The sequence below is a fragment of the Solanum stenotomum genome, chromosome 10 (genome assembly GCF_019186545.1).
Source record: "Solanum stenotomum isolate F172 chromosome 10, ASM1918654v1, whole genome shotgun sequence".
Taxonomy (NCBI): domain Eukaryota; kingdom Viridiplantae; phylum Streptophyta; class Magnoliopsida; order Solanales; family Solanaceae; genus Solanum; species Solanum stenotomum.
In genome coordinates, this window is record NC_064291.1 from 55449759 (window position 1) to 55473634 (window position 23876).

Consider the following 23876-nt stretch of genomic DNA (forward strand, 5'->3'; position numbering starts at 1 on the left):
TCATATCACATTAAAAATTATATAAAGTAATTATTTGGGAAAAAAGAAATAAAGGATTTATATTATGAAATAAGAAAATAAGAATGAAATAGAAATAATAATATAATATTGAGGAGAGAGAAAAATATTCCTTTTTAGAGAGTAAAATAGAGAATTAGGTTGGAGTTGGTTGTCTGAAAAAATAGAGAACTCTATATTTGGAGAGTAAAATAGAAGATTGGGTTGGAGATGCCCTTAGGCCGCCTATTTCCTCTTATTACCAAGTAAAATCTTATTTTTAAAGAAATTGAAATCAAAATTAGAATTTTGTTCAACAAACTTATCGAGATTTGTCCACCAAGACTTGAACCCTCGTGATTCCTCTTAATTGATTACTAGTTAAACATTTGTGGATAATGATATAACATATTTTATACCGTGAAGAAACAACATATTTGTCACTACCAACGGATGTAGTGCAATAGTCTGGCTCTAATGCTGATACTAGACACTGCCGAGTGGGAAAAAAAAAAAAACAGATTTTCCAAGATTAAGGAACACTCAGCTTGTCTGATTACATATTGTGTGCACTAGGATCAGCATACTGTGCACTTATTTTATGAATACAAATACAACATACCCAGTGTGATGTATGGAAGGGTAGAATGTACGCAGATCTTACACACACCTTTTGTGAGGTGGAGAGGTTGTTTATGATAGACCATTGACTCAAGGAAAGCATTTTCAGAAACAAGTTTGAAAAATACAAGAGTCAAGATGCAATGATGAAAATACTGAGGAAAGGGAAGTATCTAAAGCAAAATAATAGTAGGATAGCTAGGACCAGAATTCTCTTCCTGATCAGCTTCAAATCGACAGTATACAAGAAGCAATCATCCGCAATGCTGCAAGCATAATGCAGCGTCTGGTTTCCCAACTGCTTTGTCACATCTTCGAGTGCAGGACAGGTTTTCTGCCCGGTTGAGTAATTGTTTGCTTTTGCAACTTCTCTTTAAATTTATAGAGAATTGAGTGTACTTCTTCGAAATGAGGTGCCATGACATTCTTCGTATCATCAAGCCACTTCAGAACTCTCTTGAATGGGCCTAATATCCGCTCACGATCCTTTTCATCCAGAACCTAAATTCAGCAGGAAAAAAGGTTTTTCTATAGGACCTCAGAATCAAGTGCATTCAGTTGATAGACTATCATCCTCAGCTATACTAGTAATGACTATACACAGAAGCAATGACCGGCTAACTGAAATGATTACCTCTTTGTGTTTTGTATTAGGGGATTTTAAGGGCGTTCGTCATATTACCATGTGTATTACTATTCAACTTCAACGGAAGTTCATACAAGCTGATGGAGGGAAAAGAAATATTTAACACAGTTCTGAATTTTACCATATAATGTCCGAAGCAACAGACAATTATGCTTTGAATCAAAAGATTGTAAAGGAACAGCAGAAACAAAGGGAGATCTCTTTACCTCAAGTTGCATAATCTCGCATGCTAAGCTAAGATCAGCAATTGAAGGTTGGTCACTCCCAAGCAAAAACCGTCCTTTTTTCTGTAGCCAAACAGACTCGATCATTGCAAGAGATGCTATAAAATTCTTCTCAGTTCTTGCTGCTGCTTTTGTATTCAAAGGCAACCCGACAGTAGGAGCAAGAGCAGAATAAAAGACGAATGAACCTGAAAAAAGAAGCGGCTCTTGAGAGAAGTATTGGAAATAGCTAAAAGGAGATGCATATCAACAAGTAGTAATCACAGAATGCTGCATATAAAATCACTTTTATCATAGTGTTATTAGTCACCATCACAAATAGTCACAATCTCTTATATAAACACCTTGGCCACGAGGGAAGGTAGTACGATGCCAATCCAACACAGATTCGACCTTTGCTCTTTTGTATAAGTCAGCTGGATACCTTCAATAGGACGGTGTAAGAAACAAGAGATGTTAGGTGCAGAAAAGATCGATTCATATTGCCTATTGTCGTGCACTCATTGTCAAGCACAAGAGCTCTAAAGAATACTCATTGTCATTTCCATGATTAAAAAGAACATTCAATTCAGGTAAGTACTGAAAAACCCGAAGTTGCTGGACTTACCAATGATCTGCAATTCGTGGAAATGCACAAGCCAGGTATCTAAGAATTGCATGACTGCAAACACAAAAGTTGGTTAACTAAAATTTTATATGTTATCCAAGTCATAAATTACTCTATCTGAAACTCAGCAAACGATCAAAAGAAAAAAGTCCAGCCTTATATCAGCGCGAACTATGCAAATCTGACTCTTCTCCTAAATATTGAGTTTTTAAGTAATCTTTTGTTCCGAATTTTTCTCTCCCATCCACTACCTCTACCACCAATCACCTTTTCTTCCTCCTTGTCTCTCCCCACCACCATTGTCACCATCTTCTCTTTTCTCTTTCTCTCTTCCCACCACCTCACCACCAGGAGGGAATGCGCTAAACGACTTGAACACAGGCAACATATAATACTTATTTAATGCAGGTGTATAGCTACATAGAGGTCAAAAGAGGAAGAAATGATTATTGACAATAGAAGCAAAGGCAGGGAGAGAGAAACGAGAACTCGAAAAAAAACTCAAAATTAGGGAGAAGGGTCAAATTTGCCTCTGAACTATGCAAAAGGTTCAAATTCACCCTCCGTTTAAAAAAGTTAATCCTTTTTCTTATAAGAACTTACATAAGTTAGTCCTTGAATGCAGGACACAAGGCATCACTACCATTCAAAAATAAGGGCACATTTAGCCTATTTTAGTAACGATGAGAATATATTTGACCCCAACTATTGACAAAGGGAAATTTTGTCTATGGTAGTTTCTTGTGCCCCATGGGGCTAGCACACTACATATAAGCTATAAGAATAATACATATGCACAAGTGATCACATAAAACTATAAACATTTGTGCGATATATACAGCGAAAAAAGACAACAATGTTTTCAATATATAACTATACAAGTAAAAAGACGACATTGATAAAGTAGATACCTTTCGGAAAGCTTAAATTTTCCATCCATTATAGCTGGTATTTGCTGGATGGGATTGATTTCTGAAGATGAATACGGATAAAACTATTGAAAATTAAAGAAACAAATAACAAATCAGCCCCTTTATTTTTCATGGAAAAACTATAGTTTATTAAAAAAACAAAAAACACAAACCTCTAAATTCAGGAGATAAATTATGGCTTTTGGAGAGCTCAATGTAAACCTCCTCAAAGTCTATCCCATTTAACCTTTTGGGGAAAAAATCATTAAAACTTCATTTGAAAAATTAAATGATTATATTTGAAGAAAAAATTGCTTACTTGCAGAAGATGATAACTTCACGACAAGATTGGGACAATCGATCTACGTATAATTTCAGTGTCATCTCTTTAGCTTTCTGATTTTTCTTTTTCGAAATTGCTTTCTAATTTTCAGATTGTAATACTGTTGCAGTCAACTGGGTGGGGGTGAGGGGTCATTTTTTTTTTTTTTTATCACTTTTAAACTAATGAATTTTTCATCATAGAGTATAAATTGTGACAATTTAATTTCATTATCTTTTATGATGTTTGAATTCTAATAGAAATTTATTAAATTTTTTATAATCCAAGTTAATTTTCACGCATCTCGGATCTATTATCTTCAAACAACAACTGGTATCAGACAAGAAAATCAGAAGTAGAGATGGCAAACTCATATAAACCTGCAAACACTCCAACCTGACTTTTTTTTAAAAAAAAGTTTCAAAAGTTCAGCCCGGCATAGCCCTAAACCGCCCCGTCCCACCCTATTGCTATCCCTAATCAGAAGAGGGCAACAATATTAGTTAAGACTTTGAGAGTAATTCATTAGAAAATACAAACCTGAAGTAGGCAGTAAGGAATGTGTAAATCGGTGTTTAGGTTTTATAACTATGAAATATGTACTAATGCTTGTAGACTTCTCTTATGACAGATTTCTAATTTCTCGTCGAAGAAATGCTTCATTCTATTTATTAGACACTCCTTTCAGCAAAGATGTGATATACCTGGTTGATGTATGTACTTTCTTATTTTATTCCTATTGTTTGCAGGGGAATGAGCAGTAACAGTCAGATGTTCCAGCATGGTTTACAAAGCTCCCTTTATTGAAAACAGTGCACTTCTCTCTCATGTGCACACACACAAAATTAGTTGTATCAAGTAAAAGACCCTGAGGTGGAATAACATACAAATTCTCCAAAGAACCTACTCCTGTTTTCTTGACTACCACAAACATGCTTGACTTCCATTAGTTTGGCATAGAGTACTTAGGAAATCAATGGAATATTATGTTCAGGTCTTACTCTGCTGTGCTTCAGTTGAATACAGTTGACTTGTTGCTAAATTGTAGGAAGACTTCCTGCTCTGAAGTCAAGTCTTAGTGGAAGGGCCAGTATAGAAGTTGAAGTGATAGCCTATATAGTTGGCCTAATCAATGCCTCAAGACAACATAAATTTAGCCTGATGAATTGAATCTTAAGTAGGGGTCTTAGCACTACAGCCTACCAGTCAGAGAGGTTTAGAGAAAGCGTAAGCTTTTCATTCTCTTCACAGGAGCCACGCAACACACAGCTGGAAGTCAGAGGGTCCATGTAACCCATCTCTTTGTTCCTTATCTTTGTTGGTGAATGGAAACAACAATTAAGCACTGAGATATGCTATTCCAGATACTACTTTTCCTCTACAAGCATTTATTGGACTTGGGGAATAAAATCTTCAACTCATTTATTCGATACAGACGAAATAGCAGATTCATTGCCAAGATTAAGGGACTTTTAGATTTGTATGAGTACAAATACATGAAGAAAAAGGAAAAATGAAAACTCGGAATGCTGCGAGCATAATGCAGTGTCAAGCTTCCTGATTGCTTCGTCACATTTTCGAATGCAGGTCATGTTTTCTGCTTGATTGAGTAATGCTACTTCCTACCTGATCTCTTTGCTTTTGCAGATTCTCTTTAAACTTGTAGAGGATTGAATTTACTTCTTCGAAATGAGGTGCCATGACATTCTTCGTATCATCAAGCCACCTCTGAACTCTCTTGAATGGGCCTAATATCCGCTCACGATCCTTCTCATCCAGAGCCTAAATTCAGCAGGCAAAACGGTTTTTCTATAAGACCTCAAAAATCATGTGCATTCAGTTGTTAAGACTTTTCAAGATAGAAACACACCCGACAGAAAATTATAAATTCCTTCATCAGCTATACCTGTAAATGTAATTACTCTACGGAAGCATATATAAGGCACTTCATAGTATAAAAAGATTTAGCCTTTTCCAATAATGACGACTGGCTGACTGAAACTACTCACAGAGGAAGTGGAGAGGACAAGTAGAGAACCACCCAAGGATGAGGGGAGGGAACAATTGGTGGTCTGACACGCTACCAATATGGCTAACCCTTTAAACCAATTTGGAGAAGAGAACAGAATTACTATTGAGATCATTACGGCCCTAAACGCTTTTCGTCCAACTAGTTTAAAATGTATAGGTTGTGTATATTTATACTAAATATGCATACCTACACATAATATACATAATCAATGTATAGGTTGTGTATATTTCGGTCATATTGGTAAATAGGTTTGACCGAACTGTACATATTGGTAAATTTCCCATTACTATTACCTCTCAGTATTTTGGAATAGGGACTTTTAAGGGCATCCGTCATCCTACAATGTGTATTACTATTCAACTTTAGTGGAAGCTTGGACAGATACCCACAACTTTTTGAGATCCTGGGTACATTTCTAGACCCATTCGAGGACGACGTTATTTTTTTGTTAAGGAGAATGTACCAACCTGAAACCCCATTTTGAGCGTTTGTACTCTATTTGTTAATTTTACCTGAGATGAAATGGTTCTCTTCCCTTGTCTACAATGTTTGTGAGTTTATGCATTGATAACCTGTGCAAGGCAAGAACGCAATTATCAATGCTCTGCTAATAGACCCCCTCCTTGGAGCATAGATCCGAACTCCCACTACGAATGGTTACTAGACAAGGATTGGTTGCCTTTTGAACATCGGATCTCGACTACAAGCTAAGGAAAAAGACTGCCATCTCAGGCATACCATCAACAGAGTAAGGAAAGGACAGGCAGAAAGAGCGCTAATCAAATCCGATCCCCCTTCTAATTAGTCCCATCTAACTAAGTTCATTCGAGCTCCCTATGAGCTCATAGTCGCTAGAAGGAAGAAAAGTTTATTCCATCATTTCCAGGGGAAACCGAACTCAAGTGAAGTTAACAGATAGCTCTGTATCATGTTTTAGTGGGATAGTCCAGGTTGAAACCCGAAGAGATCGGAAGGTTCTTTAACACAATCTTGTTTTGAGAGGCTAAAAAGCCAAATTTAGGAACCCAACCCCTTTGTTTGAGTAATAGCGTGATGTTGAGTGATTTGAGACTTCACATAAGTATGTAATGTGAGCTTAGACTTGTTGGCATGCTTGGATCTGAAACTGAGGGCTCGGGGGTGATTTGGTGTCATTGAGACCCAAAACGCATTGAAGATTTGTCTGGTTCCTCAACATGATCGTGTGGGCACCAGTCGCGATCGCGATGCACTAGTGGGGTGTGCTTCACGACTGCGAAGGCTTGGCCAGGTCAGACCCCGTCAACTCTCCAGCCCGATCACAAGGAGAGTGACTGCAGATGGAGGGGAAACTGGGAAAAAGAACATTCAACACAGTTTTGAATGTCAATGACTACATTCTGAGCAAAAACAATTAGGTCCTGGTTTTGCATGTACGCATCGTCCAGGGAAACGCGACATGCACCGAGAACAAGCTTGTTCCAAATAATGTCCTAAGCAACAGACTCCTCTTGATAATTTGTGTATCACAAGATTGTGAAGCAACAGAGAAAAAAAAGGGAAAATCTCATTACCTCAAGTGACATAATCTCACACGCTAAGCTAAGATCTGCAATTGAAGGTTGGCCACTCCCAAGTAAAAATCGTCCTTTTTTCTGGAGCCAAACAGACTCTATCTTTGCAAGAGATGCTATAAGGATCTTTTCAGATCTTGCTGCTGCTTGTGGATTCAAACGCAACCCAAATACAGGAGCAAGAACAGATGTAGAGACATATGAACCTGAAAACAGAAGCGGTGCTTTAGAAAACTGTTGGAAAGTAGTAATCACAGAATACTGCGGAAAACCACTTTTATCATAGTGTTGTTAGTCACTGTCATTATTGGGAAAAAAAGTCACCATCATAATCGACTTGACTTACAAATAGAGTTTTGACAAAGGTCAATTGTTTCAGTTACAAGAAAGAGCTACTAAAGACAGTAAGAAACTCACAGACTTGCAAAGAGCATTATAGCATTGCTCTTGCTCTTCTTTCAAAGTGATCATACAGCAAATTTCCCTGCTTAATCTCATTTTCAAATAATATCTAATTCAGATGCTGAATGATCACTTTGAATTTTGTTGTCCAAGTTCTCCCAAAATCCAAAATTCACCACTAAATTAACCCATTAAGGTCAAGACAGTAATCATATTCAAACTGGACACCAAAATAATCAGTCTCTGATATAAGCACCTGGACCGCGAGGGAAGTTAGTGCGATGCCAGTCCAGCACAGATTCAACCTTTGCTCTTTTGTATAAGTCAGCTGGATACCTTCAATCGAACAGTACAAGAAAAATGAGTTAACAGCAGAAAGCAACATCCTGAACCAGAATAAGTATACAACCTAAGAGAGTCTGCTACATTACGGTTCAAGAGCTACACTGTTTGTAGGAACCACAGATACTTCTTTTTCTTTTTTGGATAATTAGGTGCAGTATATAGACTTCAAGGACCGACTCTATCCATTCACTGTCATTTCTTCTCAAACATCAATAGGGCTTATTTGTTATTTATTGCTGATACTTCATTTGTTGAGCTGGTATCTTCCAATTCGCCAATCTGTTCCTTGTTCCTATTCTACCCGACTTAATCATCTTTCTTTTTTTTCGTTTTGGTTGGTTGATGGAGTGCTTCCTTCTAGGGTTGTTATATTCCCTGTTTGGTTGTACACACTCTTCTCTGAGATCTTAACCCATATTAAGTATATTATTATACAGTTGTTTAAGATTTCGTAATAGGTTTCTTCCATATTAGTTTACATGATCTCCACAGACAAAAATGAGGGAAAAGGTACGAATGAGAGAAGGACAGTTAAACAAGTTAAAGAGGGAAAATGGAAAAGAAATACAGGAAAGGCAAAAGGTGCAAAACGAAGGTGCTGTTTAATGTACTTCTTTATCCCGATTAACCAACTGTTTTGGTTGTTGGTTTGATTAGGGACTGAAAGAGGAAATAAAGTAGCAAAGAAAGGAGAGATGGAGCAAGACACAGAACAAATCACATGAGAGAGATCATTTAAACTAAATGGCAAGTTAGCATCCATTTGACAGGCGGTGTTCTTTAGCAAAACTCTTTCTACTTTAACTCGCTGTAAGAAAACAAGAAATTGAGCAATCAAATAACAAGTACATATGGGTAGCGGCAGATCAGGAATTCTAACAAGGGGATTCAGAAAAAAGTAAAAGAGTCGCACTTGAAATTTGAAAATACTATTCTCAACACACTTTTACAACCACACATACACTTCTGTTATATCAAGGGGATTCGGCAATCTTTTAACATACACAAATATTTGTTCTTACCCAATTTGCAGTGTAACTTACCAACAAAAATAATTCAATCGAATCCCCTTCAATACCTAACAACGCTACTGCATTTTGGTTAACTCCACAGAGATGTCAACAGCATAGGCGGAGTTAGAATTTGAACTTAATGGATTCTAGGATAACGATATCAGGTGTTATTAACTAGGCTCTAAACTTAATTTTTGTAGTGAATTTCTTAATAAAAAATATAGCATTTGAACTAAAGCTATTGAGTTTGGCCGAACCTGTATATCGGCTTCTAGCTCCCCCCCTAGTCAACTGCAAAATAGTTCCATTCATAATGCCTATTGCGATGTTCATGTAAGCACAGAAGTTTTAAAGACTACTCATTTCCATCATACAAAAACATTCAATTCAGGTATATACTGATAAACCTGAAATTGCTGCACTTACCAATGATCTGCAATTCCTGGAAATGCACAAGCCAGATACTTAACAATTGCATGACTGCAACCAAATAAAATTGGTTAGATAGCTTTTAAACGTTATCCAAGTAATAAATTACTTTATCTTAAACTCAGTAAAAGGTCAAAAGTAAGAAGTCCAATCTTACATCACCAGGAAAAAAATATTTAACATAGTCTTGTCTCCACCGGCATATCCACACCACAGTTGTCACTTGTGCCCGCGTGGGGCTAGCACACACCACATATAAACTTTATCAACATTCTAAACTTAATTGTATGAGAATTTTCTAATTTTGCTTTTGTAGTGCATATGCACAGGAGAACACATCAAACTACGAACTTCTACATGACTAGATATGAAGATTAGGATGTATGCAGCATATACAGCTTAATAAAGGCATTGACAAAGTTGCAATAAGGAAAATACAAATTTTTCGGTGCAAGCTGAAATTTACCTTTCAGAAAGCTTGAATTTTCCATCCATTATAGCTGGTATTTGCTTCATTGGATTGACCTCTGAAAATGAATTCACATGAAACTCATGAAATAATCTTGAAATTAAGAAACAAATAATAAATCAACCCCTTTTTCCCGGGAAATATAGAGTTTATAAAAGGACAAACCTTTGAATTCAGGAGTCAAGTGCTGCCTTTTGGAGAGATCTATGTGGACCTCCTCAAAGTCTATTCCATTTAACCTGTTGGAAAATTATCATTAAAAGCTCCATTTTGAGATTCAAAACTCGAAACAAAATCACAGATATTGAGAAGAACAAGAAAACTTCCTTCCCATTTAACTTTCTGATAATGTTAAGCATTAGCAACCCTGTTATAAGTTTGGAATTCAAATAAAACAAGGAAACTTTCTCACCACTTAACTATTTGGAAAAGGGAGAGAGCTACAATTGCCCATGAATTATTGAAAATAAAACAGAAACGCATGCCGTTTGGTTTTTGGTCCAAAAATGTCCTTGCTGTTAGCAAACTGTGCAATTATGTTCTATCACGTTAACAGACTTCCAGGTCCGATCTATCCCTTCTTAAAACTGGAAGTGCATTAACAGAATAGGGGCATAACTAAATCAGTTTGCTGACAACGAGGGCATATTTGTTCAATTTCTAATAGTTCAAATGCATTTTTGGACCAAAAACCAAGTGAATTACATTTTTGTTCTATTTCCAATAGTTTTGGGGAATTTTTGGCCCTTCTCCATTTGGAGAATTAGTCATTAAAAACTCCGTTTTAGCTGTGATTAGAAAAAATTTAAGAGCATAAAAAAAAGGGCAGACAAGTACACAAAGCATCCCGTGTTCACGCAAGGTACGGGAGTGTCATGTAGCGAGCCCACTCTAATGCAAGCATTAATGCCTACTTCCACGACTCGAACACATGACTTAGGTCTCGTTTGGTAAGAGAGATAAGGGATGACTAATCCTGGGATTAGTTGGTTGGGATAAAATCGTGTGATAACTTATCCCGGAATTACAGTGTGATTTTTATTCCACATAGAGGGTGGATAACTTGTTCCCCAACCAAACATGCCCATAGTTACCATTTAGAAACAAAAAAAAAACTTCCTATCCCATTAAACTTCTGGAAAAATGCCCAAAATACTAAGAGCACATTTGGGTGGTGGCTTATAAGTCATAACTCTAAGTTAGAAATCCTAGTTTATGTCTTTTGGCTTATTTTTGTTATTTTAACTTAAAAACAAGTGCTTATCTTACCTAAATACTACAAAAGTGCTTTAAAACTATTTTGGTTCTGAAATAAGCCAATCCAAACTGGCTTTAAAATACGCCAATAAAACACAAATTTGAGCTTATAAAAAAGAAATTTATATTCATTCAAGCATGGAATCCAAGATTTAGTTTTTTAGTACTGCATTTCATGATTAAAACCTCCATGATGAGCTTTCAAACTAGATAAAAGATTGAAGTTTTAACTTGATGAAGAAGAAATGCTTACTTGCAGAAGATGATAACTTCACGACAAGGATGGGAACGACGATCTACGTATAATTTGAGCGTCATCTCTATGATCTGCCACTGCTACTGCTTCATCTTTCTAATTTTCAGAATGAATTTAGCGCCACAGTCAAGTCAACTGAGGAAGGTGTAATGCGGGTCAAATTAGGCTGCGGCCCAATATAAAGATTAATAGGAAAATAATACTCGTATGGTATCAAAAAGAAACTATTCCTATTTTTACTTTCATATCCTCATTTTTTATTTTAGTTTTTAGTTTTTCATTCAGTATTTGGAGTCCAACTAAATTTGAATCACGCTCTGCAGGGCTCATTTGAGACTGACGCTCCCAACAGAATTTTCTCTCGAACCCAAGACCTCTGGCTAATTACTAATGCATATTTATTGTTTCATATCATATGTTCTAACAATTGTATTAAAGAGAAAGAGGCAGTAATACCATTAGAAACAAACCGTGTTCCAATAAAAAGTCAGTTCAATTATTGTATCAATAATGGAGAAGCAATGATTGAATAAATAAAAGAGGAGGGTATTTGGATTCGGTCTAATTTGGATAAATATTTTACCTAATGGGTCTAATTTAGGTAGTTTTTCCAAAATTTAATTAGTATGACAAGTTGTTATACACCTTTCAAGTTTCATAATGTGTGAATGACCCTTTCAATTTCATTTGAAAAGTCTTTACGTAATTTTCTATTTTCGTAATGTGTGAATGATCCTTTCAATTTCACCCAAAAATAGTCTAATAAAGGTTGGTTGTTGGGTTGAGCCCAAATTGGTTTTGGGCCAGAAAGCCTTTTTAAGGAAAAGATATTAAAGCACTTTTTTTTCACTTTGTTTATCCCGCCCTTTGAAAGACTACAATTGATCGGCGCAAAATTCCGATCACCCTCACCGGACTAAGCCGGAGAAAGTGAGTTTCGAAAGACGTAAGCTGAATTCATCGAAAAGCTTTAGTTTTTCCCTTAGCAATTCAACTTTTTTGACTTTCTCCACATACTGTTCTTCATTTTTATTTTTATTTTACAATTCATGGGTTCTGCTATTGTTTATCTCTGTTACAGATCTCAATCAAGTGAGCTAAGCATTCGGTGTTTAAACTTCTGGTTATAAATTTATTAAAGCCTTTGCTCAATTAGGTAAATTTTCTGCCCAGCGTCTTACTCTTACTTTTTTAGCTTTTCAATTTTGGATTTTTTTTGTTTAAATTCGTATTTTGCTATGTTAAATGCTTCAATAGTGATTAAGATTAGGCAACAATTCATTCTTTTGTGAAATGTTATCTGTTTGGAAATTGTTATGGTTAATCAATACCTGTTTGGGGTAATCAGAATTAAGATATAATTTAGTATACCTCATATATGTATCTCTATTAGATCTCATTGAACTATGCTTAGTGTCGATTTGGTTCCATATATGTGTTGGTGTGGGTGCGATTTGGTTTCAAACTTGTATGGTGTAGGGAAAAAAAGGTGATGGTGATCAGGAGAACAACTTGTTTATGTTGAATGGCAAATTGTTTTAGTGTCAAAATGAACTGGTTCAACTAGAGCACACCTGTAAAAGCATGTCCTCATCTCTAAATACAGAACACACATATTGTTTTGATATTATAAGCATCTTCCAAAAAAAATCTGCTATAAATGCTTTGTTCAGCAGCTCGTGTTCTTCTCATCCCAAAAATCTCAGTTTTCAAGGCGATTTTCATCTATTCTAAGCCAAACACATTTCAATTCTGTCTCTAATCTTCCTATTTCTCCTTCTCAAAGCCGATCCAAACAGCTTTTCCCAATTCTTTATCTCCTTCTTTTGTTACCTCCAAGGGTTTTGAGTTGTGGCCTGTGGGGTTTAAGAGCAAATCATACCATGGCTAGTCAATCCAGCAACCCTCAATCTGTTTATGATTTCACTATGAAGGTCAGTAATTTGCTTATTTCGATTTGAGGTTTTTCTTTTCTTTTCTAAATTATTTAATTTTGCTTATTTCGACTAATTGGTTTGGTAAGAATGTTTTTTTGTTAGTCTTGGAATTAGGAAATTGAGTCCCATGGCATGATTTTTATCAGTTTTTGGGTTAGTGGGTGATTGAAGTTTGTTTTTGTATCGAATACGAATCACCAACATAACCAAAGAATGTGAAAGATAACTCATTTCTGTTTTCTTTTGTGTAAAGGTCGCTCATTTTTTGTTTTCATTTATGCTTTTGCTTATTTCTATGGTCATGGATTCTAGCTGTAAAAACAGCCTCTTGCATAGTAAGGCTGCCCACAATAGACCCTTGTGGCCCGCTCTTCCAAAGCTGACACACACATAGTCCGAGCTTTGGATTGGCTTATTTTAGTGGTTTTTGACTTTTAAGCTCTTTTTTAGTTTAGAAGCAAAAAAAGCCAAAAGCCAAAAGCCAAAAGTTGGGTGTTCCCAACTTATGGCTTTTAGCTTTTAACTTGTAAGTCACTGAAAAAAAGTCAATTCAAACACCCCCCTTAGTCTTAAATTTAGAGCTCTTACTGAGCTAATTTTTCTTGTGCAACCTGATCTATGTACTTGATGTAGATGCCATGTTAGAAATGATTGCTTCGATTTGCAGAAGTTGTAACTACTTTTTTGATGCACTAGCTTAGCATTGATCCATCTTATAAACTACCTTATCTGGATAAATGAAAAATAAAAGAAGCAACAAAGAAGTATATGGATGATTAATATGGCCTGACCAAAATAAGTCGAATTTGAGGTATTGTTGATTGAACTAAGCAGATCCCTTGAAAATTCAAATTCTTGAGTACATATGCAGGGAGGTTTTCTCATGTGCCTTCTCAATTTCCCTAATATGCATAGTTGGAAGTGTATCAGTTTATATTGATTTTCTCTTACTCAATGACTATTTTATTAGACTCTCTACATAATATGGATGGGTCCTGTCCTTTTTTTCCCCAGTCGGTGCTGTCCTTTCGCCTGCTCATATCCTAATGTGTTGGGGTGGGTGTTTTTGAAAACTTGTTCTTTTCTTAAAAAAAGAAAAGGTAATAAAAGGAAACACATTGATTTGATAAACAATGGTGCATGCCGAAATTTTATCATGGACTTGGACTAGAAGAAATTGGTACCTGAAATTCAAGTACGGTTTCCAGAATTAGCCTTTTGAGCTATAGTTCATCACAAAGTATTTGCCAAGCCCATAACACTTGCGAAAGAAACTGATGGTGATACTTGGATCCAATCCATGAAGCCTCAAGAAAAGTTTGAATCACCTTCTAAGATGAGAAATCTAGTTATCGTGATGGAAGGAAAGTTACAGCGTTTGATCAAGTCTATAGAAGGTTGTTACGGTCAATGACTTGGTCCACAACTAGTTATCTACAAAAATGGGAACTGATGCACATCAGTTCGAACTTACAGAAGAAAATTAGCCAATCTGACCCTAGACAAAAAAAATAAAAAAAATAGCTGAGCTTAGGTTAGTTTACTCAAGCTGAGGGTTATTTCAGCAGAATGAAAGACCAGCAAACCAATTTAGCGAATTAAGGACCAATTAACCAGTTCGGTGGAGCTACATGGCCAGTGAGCAAGTCAAAGTTCAAATTCTTGAATCTACATCAGCTGATCAGCTGGTGGCCAACTGTTTTTGATACTTTTTTGTGAAGATTAAAGGCTAACATGGGTTCGAGAAATTAAGTTAAGCATGGATTTGACCACACCTAGGGTGAGCTAAGTCCAAAGGGTTATGATTGTGAAGCAAGTTGCCAGGGGGGGGATCTCTTTCTTAGCTACTGCTGACATTCCCCTTAATTGCATGCATGTACAATTACTTGTATCTTTCCATTGGTGCAGTAAAGAATCCTTTTTTTTTATGTTTCACAGGTTAGGTAGATGACTTCAGATATGGAACCGGGTCAGATTAATGGCCCACCTAGGAGACCTCGTATTCTGCTGGCAGCAAGTGGAAGTGTGGCTGCAATTAAGTTTGCAAATCTATGTCGTTGTTTTTCTGAATGGGCAGAAGTTAAAGCAGTTGCAACAAAACCTTCTCTTCATTTCATAGACAAAGCTTCACTTCCGGAAGATGTCATTCTTTATACTGATGAGGAGGAATGGTCCACTTGGAAGAAGATTGGTGATAGTGTGCTACACATTGAGCTCCGCAGGTGGGCTGATATTATGGTTATTGCCCCTTTGTCAGCAAACACACTTGGGAAGGTGATGTATCATTCCATGTTTTATTCCTGAAATTTTGTTTTATGATAACACTCATTCTGCCTCAAAAACACAATTTATTCCCCTATCCTAGTACTAATTGATCTTTATAAAATGGACTATCTACAATGTTAAACATACTAATTGAACATGTCCATGCTAGAAGGTTAACGTCAAGAAAGACACCAATTCAATTCCCTACATCATAAAAAAGAATTTGTAGTGTTACTTATATTGCGATCTACTTTGCAATTAAGCTGATATATGTTTTATGTACTGTAGATTGCAGGTGGACTATGTGATAACTTGTTAACCTGCATCGTACGAGCATGGGACTACAATAAACCCCTTTTTGTGGCACCAGCCATGAATACATTGATGTGGAATAATCCATTCACAGAACGACACCTTATGGTAATTGATGAGCTTGGAATCTCTCTCATACCACCAGTTTCTAAAAGACTAGCTTGTGGAGATTATGGAAACGGCGCTATGGCTGAACCTTCTCTCATCTACTCAACTGTAAGACTCTTCTATGAGTCACGGTCACAATCAGGTGGCATCAACTTGGCTTGATCCACGGATCATTAAATTTATTCATCGGTTTGTACAAGTGGTAGAAATTGTTGAAATTCAGGACCTGGAACAGTGTTACTTAGCATGCACTAGTTGTGTTTATTTTTCTCCGAAATTCTTCACCTCTTAAGTGTCATGATTGTATCCAAGAGGTAACTTTCAATCAAGTTTCATGTTCATTGTAGTCGATTGACTCTGAATATTATGCAACTCTATATAGTAACTGCTACTAATTATGTATATTATCATGAACAAACAAATGTGTGATGGGAGAATTGATGTAGCTGTTTTTGGGTCACTATATGAATGTACTTTTGTGTTTGTGTTTGTGTTTCACACTGTCAACAGAAAATAGGGGAAATCATGGTGGGAACTCCCATTGTGGCACTAGAGAAGTTGGTTACAAGACAGATCAAGGATTTAAAGGACTAAGTTAGAGTTTGCAAATTTATACCAAACAAGTTGAAGCCGGTTGTATGAATCCTCAATGATCATGTTTTACAATCTAAGCTCAATTTATTCCATCATCGACCCATCACGTAGAGTGGCAAAAGAAAAAAGAGAGCTCAGAGGCACGACGTTTCACATCCTGAATCAGATGTGTGTGACGACCCAATCGTTCACATATTGTGCAAGTTAATATCATTGCTCTCAAATGCATGCACCAGCCGGGAATCGAACCCGGGTCTGTACCGTGGCAGGGTACTATTCTACCACTAGACCACTGGTGCAACTTGTTGGAATATTTATATAATTGTTATGTTGTAATCAATGCACATGCCTAATCAATATCCCATATTGGGGGAAATGTTGTATTTGTCTTACTTATTGCTAACAACTTGTGTGGGGATATTTGGAAGAATCGTAAAACTAGTCAATTCATGAACAATCATCACTTTACACAATATACCATAATTTACCCATTAGAACATGCTCACCTAGACACACAATTTAAGTCTAGAATCTTCTAGGTGAACTCAAAGTTATCATAGGCCGAGGCAATGCACCCTTTGTCTGATCAATCACACTAACAACTCTTCAAATCCTATTCAATCTGGTTAGATATGTCACTGAAAAAAAGTGATTTTGACCTATCTCTCTTTTTTTTTCCGAGGACAATTAATAAATCGCCATGCCATGTCTACGTCTTTATGTATAACAAACTCTATTCTTATCACTTATTTTTTAATGAATCAGCACGTCAAGAACATATTTCATGGATATTATGTTCAGAGTTTGGTAAACAAAATTCTCTAACCACTAGTTAAATAATATGAACAATATATAAAAATGGATACATTGACTTTTTATTTGTTAATTCCTTCTAATACATGCAAGTACAATGTAACATATAAACGTGCCTGCAAATATTGTGACATTTTTTGCTTCATCTTAGTACGTGCTACCATGTTATGGCACAACAAAAAATATCCACCATAGTAGAAAAGAAGATCAAGATCAAGAAAATTTTATTGTTAGCAATCAAAATGGCAATTTCTGTTTCAAAGAAAAAAGCTAAGATTAACAAAAAAGTTGAACATAAAGAAGAAAGTTTCTTTTTTTCTTCTTTTTTAGCTAAATTTTTCTTTAGAATTCCATCTATAGTCCTTGTCTTGATTCTTATCTTCATATGGTCTTCTTCTACTACTATTATTTCTGGTAAAGTAGTCCATGTTTGCATCTCATCGCGTAAACTCAATGATCTTTATTGCATTTCTGCTGGCACTGAACCACATCTTGATACCGCGATTTCTTCTCTCAATGGTACTTCTCCTTCTGTTTTTGTTGATCAGAAGGATATTGCGTCAAGAGAATATACTCTTCAAGACACTGGAACAGCAATAGTCGATGAAAGTTTCACATCAAATGATACCATGTCAAATGTTGTTGATGTTTCAGTACAAAAATCTAGTCCTCTTGAAATCCCAATTTTGGGTTTCAATGATAGTTCCACATCAATTGATACTATGTCAAATGTGGTTGATGGTTCAGTACAAAATTATAGTCCTCTTGACATCCCAACTCCGCGTGTCAATGATAGTTCCACCTCAACTGTTGTTGATGTTTCTAGTCCTCTTGACATCCCAAGTCCGCGTGTCAATGATAGTTTCACATCAATTGATACTGTGTCAAATGTTGTTGATGTTTCTAGTCCTCTTGACATCTCAATTCCGCGTGTCAATGATAGTTTCACATCAATTGATACTATGTCAAATGTTGTTGATGTTTCACTACAAGAATCTAGTCCTCTTGACATAGCTATTCCGCGTGTGAATGATAGTTCCACACCCATTCCTACTGCAAAACAAGAAAGTACAACATCTGTTGATTCATTTGCAGGAAACAAAAATGTTTCTTTCAGAAACAACATGGTTAAAAGTGGTGATGAGGAACTAGTGATCGCTTATAATAACGTGGAGGATCAATTGCAGGTTCATCGTTCATGGGCAGCAACGAGCAATAATAATGCAACGTGTGATGGCAGGGGAATCTATGTGTATGATTTACCAACAAAGTTCAACAAAGACTTGGTAGCCCAATGTGCAGATATAAATCCTTGGGTCAACCTCTGCAAGTACTTCAGCAACGATGCAATGGGCGAACCAATACAGAATCTTGGCAAAGGATGGTACCAGACACATCAGTATTCACTAGAGCTGATATTTCATTCGCGCGTTCTGAATCATCCTTGCAGAGTTCACAATGCAGATGAAGCAAAACTGTTTTATGTGCCATTTTATGGTGGACTTGATGTCTTGAGATGGCATTTCAAGAATGTATCCAACGATATCAAGGACTCGTTGGGAGTAGAACTTGTAAGATGGTTAGAGTCACAGAAGCATTGGTTTCAAAAATCAGGTAATGATCATGTCTTTGTTTTAGGTAAAATTTCATGGGACTTCAGAAGATCTAGTGACACCATATGGGGGAGTAGGTTCTTGGAGCTAGACGAAATGCAGAATCCGGTTAAACTCTTGATTGAACGACAACCATGGCACGCTAACGACATAGGAATACCACATCCTACTTATTTCCATCCACAATCAGACAATGACATAATCGCGTGGCAGGACAGAATCATCAAGTCAAATCGAAAAAGCCTAGTGTCCTTTGCTGGTGCAGCAAGGCCTGATGCACCAGAAAACATAAGGTCAATCTTGATCAACCAATGCACATCAACCAAAGATCAAGAATGTAGATTCTTGAACTGCAATTCAGGTAGCTGCAATCAGCCTGAGTCAATAATAGAACTCTTCATGGAATCTGAATTCTGTTTGCAGCCTCCAGGGGACAGTCCAACAAGAAAATCAGTTTTCGATTCGTTGATATCAGGTTGTATACCTGTAATCTTTGATCCCTTTACAGCATACTATCAATATTCATGGCATTTACCACAAGATCATAACAAGTACTCAGTCTTCATAGATCAAGAAGATGTGAGGAAATTGAAAGTCAATGTTGTGGAGAGGCTTATGCAAATTCCAACAAAAGAAAAAGAGAACATGAGAAGTTACATAGTATATGAGTTGTTACCTGGATTAGTATATGGAGATCCAAAATCTAAGCTAGACAAATTTCAAGATGCATTTTCAATAACTATAAACAATTTGTTTCAAAGATTGAACAAATTGGAATTATGACTTGTTATATGTATCATACTTTTTGTATTAGGAAAAAAAAGTGGAATTGTACTATAGTTCATTTTACATGGTCACCACTTTCTACATTTCTTGACATCATATTGAAAACGCTCCTAATCCAATCCCTTTCTTTGTCGAGTTTGTGTATTGTAAGTGATCTGAACTTGCTCAGAGCGAGCCTTTCAAAGAGGCAAGTTAAGTTGGTGAGTTGTATGACGAACAACTACAACTATCTTATGTTGTTCAAAGAGGACTCATCTGTTAGTTAATTCCGTCCATCCTTAAATCTCTTTATAAAGAGACTTTTACTATGTAATTTTTGTAAATATTTTTTATGGACAACTTAGTCATGTTAGCTATTAGAATATTTTATTATCAAACACATCAACTATTTATTATCGGGTTCAATAATTCAACCTAAACACATAGTTATTATTTATAAGATCAATTCTAATTTTCTAATAATCTATTTCTCAATTGTTGAAATGAAATGAATTTTTGGACAATATAAATATATAACTCTATCCATATAGTCTGAACAAGTGGAAAAAGAAGACTTAACTTATTTTAAGTTATTTTTTATATTTGTCAACCATTTCTAAAAGTCAAAAACTAATTTAAAAGTAAATTTGATCAACTTTTAAGTCAATCCAAACAGGCTTATCTTTAGTGTCTTAAATGTTCTTTTGTTGGAATCTTCTATAATTTTCCAGAAGATTTATCTATTAAGTTACAAACAAAAAGCACAACTTTGACTTAAAAAAAATGAAAACAATTGGACAAGTAGACCCTACATGCACAACTTTTATAATATGGTTTCATATACATTTGTTCTTTAGCATATACCTTCACATCATTGCTTACGTGAGTAAATATAAATAAATTCAAATCATCTAGTCTAAACAAATAGAATAAAAGATTTTGTTGTATCAAATAAATTTTTTTGTTAAGAATATTTAAATTTAATTTATAAAAGCATAAGAGGCAATATTTGCTTTTAATTGTCTGAAAAAGTAACATCGGACACATCTAAGGCTTCATCGTCCAACTCCTTATAAATGATGTTAGAATTAGCAACTCACCCTCAAAATCCAAAGAAAAAAGAAAAATAGAACTGGATAAAAAACACATATAATTATAACAAAAATTCATATTGATCTAGATATATAAAAATATTAATAATATTTATTTTTTTAAAATTATCATATGAAAGTTCACAACGTGTTAGCCTTATATTATGCCACGTGTCTCTTTCTTTTCCTGCCACGTGTAAAAGCGTGTCCTCCATATCTAAATACAGAACACACGATGTTATTATTGACCTTCCAAAATAATTTAGCTATAAATGCTTTGTTCTACAGCTCGTGTTCTTCTCATCCCAAAGCAAAATCTCAGTTTTCTAAGGCGATTTTCTTCGATTCTAAGACAAACCCAGTTCAATTCTGTGTTTAATCTTCCTGTTTCGTCTTTCTCAAGGCCGATCCGAACAGTTTTTCCCAATTCTTTTGTTACCTCTAAGGGTTTTGAGTTGTGGGGTTTAAGATCAGATCATACCATGGCTAGTCAATCCAGCAATCCTCAATCTGTTTATGATTTCACTGTCAAGGTTAGACCTTTTGCTTATTTTGATTTGGGTTTTTTCTAAATTGTTCAATTTTGCTTATTTTGACTGATTGGTTTAGAAAGAATGTTGTTTTTGTTTGTTTTGTTAGTGTTTGGATTAGGAAATTGAGTTGTGTCGGGTGATTTTTTTTAATCAATTTTTGGGTTGGTGGGTGATTGAAATTTGGTTTTATATTGGTTATGAATCACTAACATAAGCAAAGAATGTGAAAGATCAGTGGTTTTTTTATCAATTATTGGGTTAGTTGGTGATTGAAATTTGGTTTTATTTTGGTTATGAATCAGTAACATAAGCTAAGAATGTGAAAGATTATTCATTTTTGTTTTCTTTTGTGTTAAAGGTGGCTCATTTATTTATGCTTTTGTTTAGTTTCTTGGTTATTGTCATGACTCATGGGTTTGAGCCTTAGAAACAGCCTTTTGTGAAAATGCACAGTAAGGCTGCCAACAATAGACCCTTGTGGTCCGGCCCTTCCCCGAGCTGGAGCTTAGTGCATTGGCTTGCCTTTTGTTTTTTGCAATTAGAGATTTGGGGCTTTAAGTTCTGAGGAGTTGTTTTCAACTTATTAGCCTTTGCTTTTTTGGTTTGTATAAATTTGAATTGACAAGATAAGCAAACAGTGTAAAATATCAGTCTTTTTTATTCACTTTATCTTTTGGTTGTAAAGAGAGATGTCTCTGCTGTGTAGGTAGCTGGGTTTAACTTGTTAAATGAATGTGGTTGATGTACACAAGCATATTGTATTGAATACACTTTCCAACCATCTAAGTGCTATTAGTGCAAATGATTTTGACTTATCAGAAAGGGAAAAAAAAAAGATAAGCAGAGGCTGTGAACTTGTAATATATGGTATCAACTTGGTGCTAGCAGCAAACTAAGGCTTGTTACTGCATTTGTTATCTAAACTTGGGGCTTGTTTCCATTTCTTTATTGTCGAAAAGTTTTGGTATTGGTCTGTTTTGATATTGATAAATACAGTATTGATTGAGAGCAACTCTTTTTTGGGATTATACTGTTTGAGCTATAACCTGAATAAAATCTTGGATAATTGAAGTTCTTTTTGTTCTTTACAGGATGCTAAGGGCAAGGACGTTGATCTCAGTATTTACAAGGGAAAAGTCCTTATCATTGTCAATGTTGCATCACAGTGGTATGTATTAGTTTCATAGTTATTTTATTCATTACATGTTCGAAGCCTCTATCACAATTTTCCGGATTTCAGTGGGAACTTTTGACGAGAGAAATGATCATCGGTTTTTGCTCCTTGTAATTAGTGAAGTTTTCATGTGTTGCTCTCCATAGGACTGAAAGTAAAGAAGTGTTAAACTTGAACCTTATCTTACATTGGATAGGGCGTTCCTCCCCGTGATGAAAATACTATTAATTTTATAAAAAAGAACTGAATCTATGAGAAATTGAGTATGACATTATTCTAATCGAGCCCTGAGTAAACATTCTTGCTATGCTTGGTCCAAGGACACCGACTCAACCAACGTGTTCTTAGTACCACTAATGACAAGTGATTGTGCATATCCGGATAAAATGTCTTGTTCATTTCTTTGTAATTTGATCTCATTGCATTTACTCTGAAAGGTTCGAACAGTTATTTGTTGTATTTATAATATCATTCTGTGATCTTGTTTAACATTTGCTTATGAGTGTAAACTGATTCCATTTTCTGATGCAGTGGCCTGACTAATTCGAACTACACTGACATGACGGAGTTGTACAAGAAATACAAGGATCAAGGTTTGTTCAATTCTCCTAAACTCAAATCTGTGCTATCAATTCCTCAGCAATGGAGGCGCTTATCCTGACATAATTCTGCAAAGAGAACTTAAATACAATGGATGTTTATACCTAATTTAGTTTGTTAATAATATGTTCTTCCTGTTACACAGGTTTGGAGATTCTGGCCTTCCCTTGCAACCAGTTTGGTGGACAGGAGCCTGGAAGCATTGAAGATATCCAGCAAATGGTCTGCACTCGCTTCAAGGCCGAGTATCCCATATTTGATAAGGTAGCAATAGCACAAACATTCTTCTCTTCTAGTCATCTACATTAGAGCTGAAACTGAAAATAGATGAAGCAAGCAGTATGTGTACCAACATCGTCGTGTTTTTTATGTCTGGTCTAGGTTGACGTGAATGGCGATAACGCTGCTCCATTGTATAAGTTCCTGAAATCAAGCAAAGGTGGGTTCTTTGGAGATGGTATCAAGTGGAACTTCTCCAAATTCCTCATTGACAAAGAAGGACATGTCGTTGATCGCTACTCCCCAACTACTACTCCAGCTAGCATGGAGGTAAGAACCCAGTGTCCTGTCCTATGATAATCTTCCTTACTCTAAAAATTGTTCATTGACAATATAGCTAATAAAACTAACTGAACTCTCTCTTTGTATTTCTGCAGAAGGATATCAAGAAACTCTTGGGGGTTGCTTAAGCTCTAGAGTCTGGACTCCGCGCTGTTTCTGCATTTTGTGCTAGAAATAATGAACATATCATAGCGAATAAACTCTATGTTTGATGTAATTTTCTTCTTGTTTTACCTACTACTGTGTTTGCTTCTTGTACAATTTCAATATACTGATCAATATTTCTATTTACAAGTATCAACCTCAAGTTTGTTCCAACATTTGGTAAAAAGATTGCTAGTAGAGACTAAAAACACTTTTATCATTTCAAACAGCTGTGCATATCACAAATCTCAGAAAAGCAAGAAAAGTAGCAAGTACTATTAT

General features: G+C 35.8%; 3 protein-coding genes, 2 non-coding genes and 1 pseudogene across 6 annotated transcripts; 3 read left to right on the plus strand and 3 right to left on the minus strand.

The window, feature by feature from the left end:
* Positions 1–515: 515 nt before the first annotated feature.
* On the minus strand, positions 516–11231 carry LOC125843324 (glutathione S-transferase T1-like). Of its 2 annotated transcripts, none has more exons than XM_049522559.1 (7): positions 3326–3465; positions 3180–3253; positions 3007–3067; positions 2096–2149; positions 1833–1912; positions 1471–1676; positions 516–1119 (listed from the first exon to the last, which is right to left on the minus strand). In XM_049522559.1, exons 1-7 carry the CDS (start codon positions 3388–3390, stop codon positions 925–927), a joined length of 735 nt encoding a protein of 244 aa, XP_049378516.1. In that variant the 5' UTR covers positions 3391–3465; the 3' UTR covers positions 516–924. The 2 variants fall into 2 exon arrangements, with proteins under 2 accessions (XP_049378516.1, XP_049378514.1); XM_049522557.1 differs by lacking the exons at positions 516–1119; positions 1471–1676; positions 1833–1912; ... (2 more) ...; positions 3180–3253; positions 3326–3465 and adding exons at positions 4697–5110; positions 6914–7119; positions 7572–7651; ... (2 more) ...; positions 9737–9810; positions 11082–11231.
* Positions 11232–11967: 736 nt separating this feature from the next.
* On the plus strand, positions 11968–16101 carry LOC125843329 (phosphopantothenoylcysteine decarboxylase-like). The gene is made up of 4 exons (XM_049522562.1): positions 11968–12030; positions 12166–12240; positions 14960–15295; positions 15575–16101. Exons 3-4 carry the CDS (start codon positions 14969–14971, stop codon positions 15866–15868), a joined length of 621 nt encoding a protein of 206 aa, XP_049378519.1. The 5' UTR covers positions 11968–12030; positions 12166–12240; positions 14960–14968; the 3' UTR covers positions 15869–16101.
* A 329-nt stretch (positions 16102–16430) lies between these two features.
* Positions 16431–16519, minus strand: LOC125843400 (small nucleolar RNA snoR114). Its single transcript, XR_007443998.1, has one exon. It is a non-coding gene; the product is annotated as a small nucleolar RNA snoR114 (small nucleolar RNA).
* Positions 16520–16528: 9 nt separating this feature from the next.
* On the minus strand, positions 16529–16599 carry TRNAG-GCC (transfer RNA glycine (anticodon GCC)). The gene has a single exon. It is a non-coding gene; the product is annotated as a tRNA-Gly (tRNA).
* A 559-nt stretch (positions 16600–17158) lies between these two features.
* Positions 17159–19519, plus strand: LOC125843299 (xyloglucan-specific galacturonosyltransferase 1-like; annotated as a pseudogene).
* Positions 19520–20817: 1298 nt separating this feature from the next.
* On the plus strand, positions 20818–23768 carry LOC125843325 (probable phospholipid hydroperoxide glutathione peroxidase). The gene is made up of 6 exons (XM_049522560.1): positions 20818–21115; positions 22207–22283; positions 22821–22882; positions 23035–23153; positions 23271–23438; positions 23546–23768. Exons 1-6 carry the CDS (start codon positions 20855–20857, stop codon positions 23576–23578), a joined length of 720 nt encoding a protein of 239 aa, XP_049378517.1. The 5' UTR covers positions 20818–20854; the 3' UTR covers positions 23579–23768.
* The last annotated feature ends 108 nt before the right edge of the window (positions 23769–23876 follow it).